We start from the raw sequence: 14,062 nt of genomic DNA on the forward strand, positions 1-14,062 counted from the left end.
TGTCATTCTAATCCATTAATTATAATTTTTGATCAATCCCAAGAGATTTGATAGACTGTTTTCTAGAAACTTAACCGTTGAACATTAACTCTTGTTTTAGGATAGAGTCAAAGTGGCTTTTTCGAAGAAGTCCAGACTAGGTCTTTAACATTACCTCAGGATGTGGAACTAAGTTAATCAAGGTCCAGAGGCACTCAAGAAACATTAAGAAATACAGATAATTGAAAGATTATGGTTAAGGAAATATGTGTTAGTACAATACAGTCTTCTGGCTGCAAGGTTTCATCATATAGAGACAATTTTTATCATGCTGAGATCAACCCTGCTCTCTCCTTGATGATCAAGTCTTGCTACACAATATAAACTTTCAGTTTTTCCATGTACTTTACAATTTTACAGCCATTGAACTATTCCTCACACGTCTTACTAAATTTGTTCTTTTGTCCTAGTAATCTACATGATGTTAAAATAATCATTTCACTAGACTCAGAAGAGCCCAGCAGGGAGAGGAAATTTCCACCTGTGCCCCATAACTGTAAATAATCTCATAGCAGGAAATTTTTATCTATATTAAATCAGTTTAAATTCTTTATATGAGCTATGGGCACTAGTTAAGATGCTGCTGATCTGAAGAGCTTTATAAGCACTGATTAAAATAGATTTAAAACTATGCTTTATAGTAACTTTTAAAATTGCAGTATTTTCAGTGTGACCAAATAAACTAGATTCTTAAAATAGAATATTATTTATGTAAGTTGTCTTATACAGCCAGGTTCGATTTCTCTGCCCTTCTCAGAGGCCTGGAAAGCTACCGAGAGTATGTTTCCCACATGGCAAAGCCTGGCAAGCTACCCGTGACATATCCGATATGCCAAAAAAAACAGTAATAACAAGTCTTACAATTTGTTGTGAGATGTTACTGGTGCCCACTTGAGCAAATCATGAACAACAGGAAGACAGTGCTACAGTGCAGTGCAGAATTTTTCAGTGTTTCAGATTATTTTGTTTTCTTTAAAAGAGTATTTTTTTCTCTTTATGAAGAGCTTAGAACTGTGTTGCATATTAATGAGCACTTTTTATTATTAATTTAATCTGTTTAAGATAAAATTAAGTTTATCTCAAAAGATGATATTTGTTATAACTTTTAAAATATAGTCTCAAGAGTTTTGCTTGCATCTTTATCCACTCTGGAGTAACCCATGTTCTCTCTTTAATACTTATTTCTCTCTCTCTTCCTTTACATTTTTTCTAAGTAAATTTTGTTCAATAAAATCTTATTTCACAGTGAGTGAGAGGAAGAGAGAGAGAGAGAGAGAGGGAGAGATACAGAGACAGAGACAGAAAGAGACAGAGACAGAGAGAACCTGTGTCAGAGTCAGAGAGATAGTACAGCTGATAGGGTACTTACCTTGTTCATAGTACACCTAAATTTTAACCTCATCATCCCATATGCCTTCTCAGCTCATCCCATATGCTCAGCACTGGTAAGAGTGATCCTTTTGCACTGAATGATGAAATACCCAAGAAATATGCAAACATACAGAACTATTTAAAACTCTGTCATTTACTCATTGAATTTCATGATTACAAACTGATATGTCTGTACTATAGTCAGAATATTTAATTATTATTTTAACAGGAAGGAGACCGTCTAGATTATTGCTGACTTGCATTTTCTACCTCATTGAAAGTCCTCAACAGTTTTCACAAAGAAAACTAAGTAAAGGGATGGAGACATAACATAATTGAATCAAATACTCACCTTGCACTTAGCCAACCCAGGATTGATTGCTGTCACAACAGATGGCTCCTAGTGCACCAGCAATAATCCCTAAGCACAGAGCCAGGAGTGTGTCCTAAGCACCACCACGTGTGAACCCAAAAAAAAAAAAAAAAATTAGGGGGAAAAAGTAGGTGATTAAAAAAGAAAAAAATCATGATTGGGTACCTCCATTTATATTGTTTGTCAATTTATAATTCTTTTCTTTCCTTCTGTACCTCTAACACTGTGAGGAGAAAGCACAAACAAGAGCCTGAAAGTGTCAGCACGTAGTAGTCATAGTCTGTCACTAGGCTCATATTCTTCCCATGAAATCATATCATTGATTCCAAAGATGTCACCCAGTATGTATGATACAGCGTAACCAAGACCATTTTAGCAACAAAAATAACATAATCATAGTGACTGCTTTTTGGCACTTAGAACAGATCAAACACTTATGAAATATTTGTATTAATCATCTCAAAGTAATAATTTTCTGGAAGACTTTTTTAAGTGTCTTTTTATAGATTCAGAAACAAGTTTGGTGAAATAAGTTAGTTGCCTTTGATAAATAATAGAGCTGAGACTCAAATCCAAATTTATCTGCTACCAGAGCCATATTAAGTCTAAACCTTTCCGCTATTCTCAGAGAGGCTGATATTATATAGTAAGTAATTACCTGACCTCAAGCAAAGATCAGTGAATAAAATGGGTTCTCTTTCAAGCATGGAAAGTGGGAAAGAAAAATCCAGAGCTTGTGTACTCCAGAGAAATGTGAGTCCAATTAGGACACAGCAGTCAGCGTTTTTAAGCAGCTAGGAGTATGCAAGAACCAATTTCACCTCTGTGCAATTGTGCCTCACAATTAATTATTTCTGAATCTTTAAATAGAAGTTTTAAACAGCAAGATTACCGATATACTAGGTTTTCTAGTTTACAAAATAGTTTTTGTACTATAATTCAGTGAGATTTCTCTTTCCTGTTTGCTGTGTGACATAGTTGAAATAGAAGTGCATCATGATCTTATTAAAGTACCGATTTGGCATTTTATAAGAGGTGTATTACTGAAGACAAGTAATTATGGCCTTAGGCAGTGTGGGAAAGATAACTTTGCTCCTGTTAAATACAAATCAAGATTCAACTGATCCATCACTAAGCTAAATATGATCAATTAAGATTTATAATTCAGTCTTGGTTACAGTGTTTCAAGTATTTTGCATAAGGAAGGTTTAATTTAGTAGTTAAGTCATTTTCACGCCTAAAATGTTTGCATATTATGTATTTTATCCCTTAAGACTCATATGACATGATGCTGGTTCACTTATTAATCAGCATTGGCTTTATTGGCTGTTCTTAAGAATCAATTGCCTTATTTTTTTTATATTTCTTTGACTTTCCCCTTATGTTTACTGTAATTCAAGCCAAATCCCTTGTTTACTCAAACTTTAAGTACATCATCTTTAGTAATATCAAAACATTTTATTTAATCATCCCAATTCCATAATGTCAATTTTTTAAAATCCTTCTATGGTTAACATTCATAAGCCCTTTAACTAATTCAAATGAATTTAAAAGGCCTCATGTTAAAAGTTTAATGAAGGCAAATCTCTGGCCATATTTCCTTTTAAAATAATGATATTATATAAATTTTTATATATCATTACACAGCATGGTCACTATTTTATGTAACTTATACAACTTACTGTATAAGTTGTGAACGTTATATAATGAAATGTTTGCTCCAAAATAAATGTTAAGAGTAGGTTGCAATTTCTGTATGTACTTGTACAAGATTTACTTTGTTTCTATGAGGTCCTGGTTTAATTCCTTTACCGCATTGTCCTGAAACAAACATGCAGAATATAGGTTACAAAAAGACCAAGAGGAAGTTATAAGCTTTAAAACTGCACATGAATATATATATATATGTATATATGTAACTTAAATTTATTTTGCCATTCTATTGTATCATTCATTTAGATATTCTTGTTTTTTTCATTATTGACTCTTGTTAAGTTTTCAAAAATTAATTACTAAACGGGCTGGAGCGATAGCACAGCGGGTAGGGCGTTCGCCTTACAAGCGGCCAACATGGCCGACCCGAGTTCGATTCCTCTGCCCCTCTCAGAGAGCCCGGCAAGCTACCGAGAGTATTCGATATGCCAGACACAGTAACAACAAAGTCTCCAATGGAGACGTTACTGGGCCCGCTCGAGCAAATCGATGATCAACGGGAGGGCCTTTACCTTTAATTACTAAACATGGATTTTTAAAATGCGTACTAGATGCCAAACCCTGAAAATTATTGGGGCACAGTGAGACCATCCTGTATCTTTGGGGGTGCTCCAGAGTTTCTAAAAAAATGCAAACATCAGGTAGATTTACCAGGGAAGAAATGAGAGAAATTTAATAATACAAGCAGGCATTCTGTTCAATTAGAGAGGCCCTGATAAATGAATAACATACAACACATATTCTTTGATTAAAGTTTTAAACAACTTTTTTAATGTGAAAATTGGGAAAAAGATAAAAGAAGGTTAGTTTTATTTTACTTTTTAAGGCATTAATTGTAATTTTGGTAAATTATTCAAATATAGGAATTATGATTTTTTTCTTTTTTTATGTAGAAGTACTGCTATTTATTCAGCCACTGATTAGCTGATTGAATTAGGCATAAACTCCACCTTACTTTATTTTTCTTTCATAGATTTATTGTCTTATATGTATTTATTGAATCACTATGGGAGAAGTTACTAAGCTTTCAAGTCTCAGTCACACAATGATCAAACACCTCTCCCTTCACCAGTACTTATTTTCCCCACCAAGAGCCCCAATATTCCCCCCTCCCATCCCTCCCAATGCCCGTGAGGCAGATAATTTCCATTTAACTCTTCTCTACATTGATTACATTCATTATTTCAACAAAAGATGCAACATTATTGTTTAGAATTTACCTCCCCCCCACCAAAAAATCAAAATTGTTGAAAAGGCATTGTGAAATACATTGTTTTCTATAGCTGGTTATGAGAATTATATAATGTTGCATGGCCGTTATTGTGGCCATGCAGTTTTGGATTTCTGCAAAGAGCCAGATAATTACTAGATTTGTTTCTGTGCATCTGGTGTTATGGCTGTGCCGGAGAGCCGCTGGTGGGGGACAACTCAGAACCTCGGTAGGGCGTGAAGGATGATCCAGTACTGCCTCCCTTTCCATGAGACTGCAATTGCCCCGTCACCACTGGCTCATATCTGGCTTTCCAATAAGCTCTGAGGCAGTGGCCACCTTGCTGCTGGTGGAGGGGGAAAGGCGAAAGGGAGCAACATCCTTTCCATCCCGGGGAGGGATGGCGCCGTAGTTTAATGCATGGTCCATTCACTTTTCTGCCGTAACATTATGAAATTTTAATTGTCTTTTGCAACACAACACTACTGAGGAAATGACCTGTCATTGATTCTGCTCTTCTAGTTTTGAATAAATGATCTCATGAGGCAAATAATTTTAATGAATCATCAAATGATTAAATTATAGGATAGAGATATAGGGGCCAGAAACATAGTGCAGTCTGTAAAGCTCTTGCCTTGAAAGCCGTTGACCATGTTCAATTTCTGGCACTACATATTGTCCCCAGAACTACATGTGCTCCCCAGCACTACCAACAGTGATTTCTGAGCACATACCCTGGAGTTAGCATGACCCTCTGGGTCCCCTCCCCAAAGCAAAGATAGATAGATGGATATATACATACATACATACATACATGCATAAATGTATGCATACATACATACATAAAATCATTCCAGAATGATTTATATGAATATGGAGAAGGTACTGAAGTTTTCTCTTGATATGATAAATAACCCTGAAAATTTCAATGTCTTCCTATTGCTGATTGAAAAGAAAAGAAGTGAGATTGGTTATGGTTTGGACAGTACAAATACACACAGAAGGAGGAAATATCCAATGCTTTCCTTTACCCTTCAAAAGGAAACTGTCTATAACTCTAGAATTTAGCAAGAGAAAATAATAATTAGGTACCCTACACACAGAGGGAGAAAAATAAAAAAAAGGAACAGTTAGAATTGGGGTTATATTGCAGTTAAACAACGAGTGGTATATATATGTAGATCAATGGCAGGACAAAGAAAAAAAGTATTTTAAACTCCCAAGGGAGCAAAGCAGGTATTATGACTATATCAGGAAATTGATAGAATTGCTTTTATAAGACACACCATGCAAAAAAAAAGTGTTGTGGGGGCCAGAAAAATTGTAAGCAGGTCTGGCACATGCCTTTCACATGACCTACCCTGGGTTTATCCTCAGTGCTACATGTGGTCCCCCAAATACTGCGAAGTGTGATTTCTGAGTACAGAAACTGAATGAATCCTGAGTACCAACAGATCTAATGGTAAAACAAAACAACATGAAAACTAGCTGATACGTAAATCTAAGCTTTAAAGTAAACTGTGGGAGTTGGGAGAGAATTATGTTCCTTGTTCTTGCTCATTTATCTTTGACTAAAAATAATTTTTGAAGAAACATGGCATAATTTGAGGTGGCATTTTATCATCTACATACTCAGCTATTGATAAAAATATGTTATCTTCTTTAATTGAAGTGTTATTAAAAATTTATATTTGTATACAGATATAAGGCATACTACACACATAAATACCATCATATATTTATCCAATTTTTCTCCTCTTGTGTGTAAAACTATAGTACAATGTCCCAAACAAGATATTGATTCTAATATAATCTAAAGAGCCCTGAATATAATCTCAGGGCTAGGATGAAAGAGACGTTACTGGGGCCTGCTCGAGGCAATCGACGATTAACAGGATGATGAAATGAAATGAATAATCTACTCATTGTATTATGATTTTTCCCTGTGTGTTTATATGTACAGCAGCTTATAAAATTTTGTCACATGTGTGGGTTCCTAAATCCAATACTACCATCAAGATAATGAAAAATGTCAATACATGATGTTTCTTTAATATACACATCTCCTTTTTTATACCCACACCTATTACATTTTACTTTCCATCTCTCTTTCATATCTAAAATTTTGTCAATCAAATGATATATACATGAATCTTATAGAATACACACATTGCATAGTATGAAAATTTCTTAATAAATAAATTTAGAACTTTGCAGTTTGCTTTAGTCATTTGCCAATTGCATTGCCTTAATAGTGAGACTAAAGAGACAACTTGTACCCTCAAAAAAAATGAAATGAGTCTAGATACTTATATCTCTTGATACTCATATCTGTTCTTATATCTGTAAATTTAAACTATCACAAGTTTTTCAATTTAAAATGTTTTTTTTCCAGAAGGAGAAGGACAGACATAAAATGACTGTACTCATTTGTGGGATATAAAAAAAAATTGTAACAAAAAATTGTAAATCTACAACTGTACCTCATGGTGTTTCACTAATAAAAAAAAAACATAGTATAAGACAAACACCCGAGGACAGTAGAGACAGGGAATTGTTTCACAATTGTTCCACACTTGGAAGCCTGCCACAAGGGCTGGGGATAGGGGAGTTGGGATAGAAAGGAATCGTTATGACAATGATGGTTGGAAGGGATTGTTCTGAATGGGAGATGTGTGCTGAAAGTGGATAAAGAACCAAATATAATGGCCTCTCAGTATCTGCATTGAAAACCTAATGCTGAAAAGGGGAGGGGGAGAGAAAGAGAAAGAGAAAGAGGAAGAGAAGAGAAGAGAAGAGAAGAGAAGAGAAGAGAAGAGAAGAGAAGAGAAGAGAAGAGAAGAGAAGAGAAGAGAAGAGAAGAGAGCCTATCACGGAGGCAGGCTTTAGGAGGGGGTGTGATGGGAGGAAACCTGGGATCATTGGCCATTGGTTGTGAGAAATATTCACTGGTGGAGGGATGGGTGTTGAAACGTTTTATGACTGAAACTTGATCATGTAAGCTTTTTAACTCTATATCATGGTGATTCAATTAAAAATAATAATAGAAAGTAATAAAATAATAAAAATAGATATTTCAAACATTTTATGTGTGTTGTGTAAACTTTAAAACAAATATGTGCAAGAATACTCAGGGGTCAGTGTAGTGTATTTAATAGGAGAGAACATACCTTTAAATATGTCTCATATAAATATTTTGTTCCCTCTGAATATTCAAACAATAATAAATTATTTAACAAATAATAATGTCAAATATAAATCATATCATCCAGAACTATTGTGTTACTACCCTTTGTCCATATTGTTACACTATTCATATTAAGTTATATATTTAAAAGTTTCTCAGCCAAAGATATACTGCAGAAAGTACGTTTCTTGTCTTAATATGTGGCTAACCAAGGTTCGATGCCCAGGACCCTGATGGTCCCCTGATTCCCATCAGGAGTAATCCCTGAGTACAGAGTCAGGAGTAAGATCTGAGTAATAGCAGACATGGCCCCAAAATAAAACAAAGCCAAATAATAAAACAAAACAAAAAGTCCGTAGTGATGGAGTGAGGGTTTCTGCAGTAAAAGGCAGAATATGACAGAATACTGTAAGTTAAATTTTCATAATGGGAACAATAAAAGCATTAACTAAAAATAAATCAATCTAGTGTTCATATATGTTTCTCTTATACAGACACCAGATTAGGAATTAAGATAAAAGACTCATAATGACAGAGCTCTTTTCTTCTATACACTCAGAACCTAAAGCAGCCAACACAGTAAGATGTTCAGTACTAGCTTCTAGTGAATGCTGGCTGTAAAAATATGCCCATTCTGTATAGGAACTGTGTTTGTTTGTGTACGTATATGTTTACATCGCCTGAGAGTCTAAGAGCCGCAGGGTATTAGGTGAATGAGAAAATTTTGACAGTAGGTTACTTTGAATTCTGCACATTCAGTATTAAAATACTCTTGCCTTCAAGAATGGGGTCAAGATAATTAAAATTTGCTTCCCTGAAAGACCAGATGAAAATAATAACTTGAAAGGTCAGGATGAACAAAAATAATAAATGAGTATAATGAAGCCAGGACAGAAGTTAGTAATTTCAATTCATGTACAATTACTAAAGTATTAGGGCTGCAGATTTGACTCTTCTGTTTCTTTGCAGCCAAAGTACAGAGTGAAATATGGTCAGCTACAATGTTATATTTCCTACATGTGGCTTTTTTGGGCTCGGACCCCTGAGACTTTGTATATAGAAATCACTATGTGAGTTATTACTTCCAGACCCTATATATTGGGAAGCACAAGATTGGTTTTCCTATGGCTACATTTTAAAGTACCATTCTTTTAATTGAAGGCAGAATGCCAAAACTCAAATCAGCAAGATACTCAAAGAGAATAAATACCTAATGATCTAAAATTTAAATGGCCCTCTCATAGTTTGACTTTAATGAGATATGAATATGTGTCTTGAATTCCTTATCACCAGGGGAATGAAAATCAAACTATTAACGAGATGTTATTTTACACCATTGAGACTGGCACATCTCACAAAAAACAAAAGCAATCAGTTTATGTGGGGATGTAGGGAGAAAACTAACCCTTGTCCGCTGCTGGTGGAATCCAGCAATCCATCTTTTGGGTATTTACCCCAAGGAGCCAGAAACTTTCTCCTGAAAACAGATTTAGTTACTGAATTTATCGCAATAATGGCAAAAGTCTGGAAACACTTTGAGTGCCCAAGAGCTGGTGACCATACAAAGAAACTATGGAAAGTATGCACAATGGAATACCACTTGGCTATAAGAAGAAAGAACTCTCATGCAATTTGCTCCTAGGCGGAATATGCTGAGCAAAGTCAGTTAGAAGTAGTCACAGACACAGAATGATCTCTCATATAATGGAGCATATATAGTAATGGAATAACAAATGGCTAAAGAACAAAAGATGTTTTTCGATACTTTAGTTGTTTTCAGATTCTGGCTATTGTGAGTAGTGCTGCAATGAAGATAGCAGTGTAAATTTCTTTGAGAAAAGACCATCTGAGCCCTTGGGGTATAAAACCAGAAGTGAAATTTCTGGTCTACAAAATTGAGTTTATTACGGCAAATAGGTGGGTGGGCAGGAGCAAAGTCTGAGATCATGGTGATGAACTGTAGACACTTCAGTAGATTTGGGGTTGGACTATACTATAAACATTAGTGTTGATAGTATTTAAATTCATAATGACTAACATATATACCACTGTATCACTGTTGTCCTATTGTTCATCGGTTTGCATGAGCAGGGGCCAGTATTGTCTCCATTCATCCCAGCCCTGAGATTTTAGCAACCTCTTCTTACTCGTCCTTCCCAACGCTGCAGTATTGGAGGCTTTCCAGGGTCAGGGGAATGAGGTCCATTATTGTTACTGTTTTTGGCATATCAAATATACCATGAGTAGCTTGCCAGGCTCTGACGTGTGACATGTGTGTGTGTGTATATATATACACCCGATCACGATCATCCTGTTGTTCATCGATTTCCTCGAGCAGGCACCAGTAACGTCTCCTTCGTCCTAGCCCTGAGATTTTAAAAGAGCCATTTCAATGCTCTTTCAGGATTAAGAGAGTGAGACCCATCATTGTTACTGGTATTTGGCATATTGAATACGACAAGGGAAGTCTGCCAGACTCTGCCGTGTGGGCAGGATACTTTTGGTAGCCTGCCATGTTCTCCAAAGGAAAAATAAGATAATAAGATGTTGTGCAACCACATTCACTTGCGGGAGTTCGGTTTTATAGTCTCTACGTCTTGGCCGTTGATGGGACCAACCTGGCGTTGGCAGCAGCTGGCGGGTGTGATGCCTACCTACTGGAAGATGGAGGGTCTAGGTGGAGAAGGCCCAGTCCCAATTCAAGTAGGCTTGGAGACCTTAGCCCCAGGACCAGTATGCCTGGGTTCCTCTGCCAGTTCTTTCATGCATGAGGCCCGTCCGGACTTGTGGAGAGTGGTACCAGCATGGCCGTGGCTGGCTCCGGAGGTCCTCAGTTGCTGGGGCTCTGCTCGGGGGTGGGGAGAGAAACTCAACTCTCTCCCCTACAAGGGGCCACAATGAGGACAGCCAGGCATAGGGGCAGGAGACTCTGATATATATAGATATAGATATATGTATATATATATATATGAGGTCAGGCAGTATATTTTAACAAAAATAATCTTAATATTTTTATAATGTCCATGACAAATGGATAGTTAACTATTTTAAGTATTATTTTTCTTATGCATTAATGGAAGTCATCATTTTCAATGTCAGGATTATTGTTAATCAACAAAAATAACTTAATTGTCTATAAAGATATATTTTTATACTGACGGTTAAATTTTTATTTATTAGATATTTGTTAGATATTTCCAATTAGATAACATATTTAAGACAGAATTCTGCATCTACAAGTTTTTCTTTTCCTCTCAAATCCAGTGCTAGGTGAATATTACAATTTAAGTGGTAACAGTTTTGTTTAACTTGTTTAATTTAATTACAGGTCTATCAATAGACTATGCGGAAAATAAGCTTTATTGGATCAGTTCTGGAAATGGAACCATAAATAGATGCAACCTGGATGGTGGTAATTTAGAAGTAATAGAGTCAATGAAAGAAGAATTAACAAAAGCTACAGCCCTAACCATCATGGGTAAGTGGAATGGTTCTATAGTCAGGAAGCTTTCTATTGATTGCAGACTGATTAATGATGACCAGTTAAACGCTGAAGAAAGTTATTGTGCCATTAAGAACCAGAAACACATTCAAAATGCACATCTCTTAGTTTCATTGTTTAATCTTGGTAAACAGATTTGTAAGATTATACAGCTCAAGTACTTGGTTCTACTAGCAATACTAACTTTGCTGTTATTTATTCTTTGCTTACAGTGACTTGTAATATTTTATAATTTCCTGTCTTTTACTGAAGTGTCCTAAAGTGTATAGGCTATTTATTTGTCACAATAAAGTCAAATCAATAGAATCTTTTTATAATGATTGCTTAATTCACTCAGATAATTCGAAAGATAAGACCACAACATTTGTTGACCAGTAATTAAAATTAATCTTCAAAAAATAACTTTCCATAGTAGAACAAAAGCTATTGTATTTAGTTGAGCCTCATTCCTGTTACTTTTGGTCAGTTTTCTGAGAGTGAGGTACTAGAGAGGTAAGACCAGTAGAAAAGTAGGGTAGAGGAATGACTCTTCATAAAAATATAATCAACATTCACTGTATTGGTGCTGAAAGTTGATTGCTCTGTTTTAACTTAATAACAGTGTTTTGAATTTTTAAAAATATATGAGAAATAACATAACAAATAAGCTCCTCATCTAAAACTGATTCTTTATGGTATTCCTCTACATAATTTTTAATTTAACATTGTAAGCTTATTAGTAAACTAGTTATTTTACTTAGACTACACATTTTTCATCTCTTTCATTATTTCAAAGAGTTAATATAAGCTTTAATTTGGGGTTTAGAGATGAATTTCATAAGTATATGATATTTATAAGTATAAGCTATTATGAATACTGACACGTTTTTTATGGAAAATGTGTTTTTATCATTTTATTTCAATTAGATTAAAATTGCTCAATTAAAATAAATGAAGTATAAATACTGTGAGGTATTTTTAAATGATTAGTACAGTGTATATGAAAAATTTTCAGTTCAGCATACCTTTAGTACTTTTTATGTGCATAAAATCTTGTTTCTGAAGTACAAATGTATAAACATGAAGCTAATCTCATAAATCATATTTCTATGAGTTAAGATAATAATTGTTTTATTCATAAATTGAGAGCTTAAATTATCTATTTTTTTGGTTTTTAGAACTGAACAATACAGATTTCAGTTGCCTATGTCACAAAATTGTAAAAGTCACGTGGAAATGGATATAAAAGCAGTTTTAAAAAGTGTGTTTGTCTGAATCCAGAGAAAAGTAGTTGGGTTAAGGCATTTATCATGCACTTGTCCTACCAAGGTTTTATCCTCAGCACTGTAATAGTCTGCAACGTACTGTCAATTGTGATTTCTGAGCACAGATCCTGTAATAAAGCCTGGATACTGCTTGTGTGGTCCAACACCCCCTTCCCCACATTGTCAAAATAATAGATGTTTTAAGTAAATTTTGGAATGCACCAGGCTTCTTTCTGGTTCTGTGTTCAGGTATCACTCTTGGCAGGACGTGGGCACCTTATGGAGTATTGGGGATCAAACTCAAGTTGTCCACATGCAAGACAACTACAACTACAGATGACACTATTGCCCCATCCCCGAAAGGGGAGTTTTATAAAATATTAATAATGGAATTTGGGTCCATTAAATGTGATTATCAAAGCACTTTATAAAATTTAAATTCTAAAAATTGAGCATTTTTTAGTTTATTTTTATTTTATTCTTGTAGGATTTTTTAAATTAATTAATTAATTTATTTTTATTTATTTCAAATACCCATCCCTCCACCAGTGCCCGTTTCTCACTACCATGGATCCCGGTATCCCTCCCTCCTACCCCCCATCCCACCCTGCCTCTGTGGCAAGGCATTCCCCTCTGTTCTCTCTCTCCTTTTGGGTGTTGTGGTTTGCAAAAGAGTTAAGCCTGATTTTCAGGGAGAGATGTTGGATGATTTACTTTCCATTGATAACTTTGTATATAAAGAGATGTCTTTGGAAAAAAGTTTGGAAAAACTGTCCTGGTTCCCGCATGCCCGAGCTATGCTTGTAGAGGCTCATGGTCACCGGGGTTCCATCTGGAGAAGGTGGGATGCAGCACCTACCCCATCTGGGATCTCCCAGTGATATCGTCTCTGTTTGGGACCTGGAGCATTCTCCGGGAGCTGTGGGGCCCTCCAGCAATTTAGGATTTGTTTTTGTTTTGGGAAACACCTGGCTTTGTTCAGGTATTACCAATGGCACCCCATTGAGGGATCACTCCTGGTGAAGGTCCAGGGACTGTATGGAGTGCTGAGGATTGAACCACGGTCGGCCACATACAAGTCAAGTGCCATACCCACTGAACTCTCTGGCGGATCTCCCATTTTAGATTTGTACCATGTCACTGAGTAAAATATTTTAGTAGTTTTTTTTTTAATTTTATTGCCATTCTTTTTCTGAATTTCTGCCATTTACCATCACATTCTCTATTTATTTTCTTAATTGTTTCTCTGAATTAGTTGTTTTTTAAAAGATAATTTTTAGCCTCAGAGTACAGGATTAAAGGTGTCTGACTTGCTCAATCCCTTGCACCTCATATGGTCCCCTGAGTTCTTGTAAGGTGTAAAAGTCCTGTTGATAATGGCCAAAGTCCCCAAAATTAAAAAAAAAAGAAGAAGAAAAAAGAA

General features: G+C 35.5%; 1 protein-coding gene across 1 annotated transcript in view; it reads left to right on the top strand.

Moving 5' to 3' along the window:
• Positions 1-14,062, top strand: part of LRP1B (LDL receptor related protein 1B) — a 1,985,988-nt gene that overhangs the window by 1,362,908 nt on the left and 609,018 nt on the right. Inside the window, exon 32 of the mRNA XM_056117551.1 lies at positions 11,222-11,371. Coding sequence (XP_055973526.1) covers positions 11,222-11,371 — 150 coding nt within the window. The remainder of the gene's footprint in view (positions 1-11,221; positions 11,372-14,062) is intronic.

Source organism: Sorex fumeus, unplaced genomic scaffold, assembly GCF_029834395.1.
Source record: "Sorex fumeus unplaced genomic scaffold, SorFum_2.1 ptg000035l, whole genome shotgun sequence".
NCBI classification, from domain to species: Eukaryota; Metazoa; Chordata; class Mammalia; order Eulipotyphla; family Soricidae; genus Sorex; species Sorex fumeus.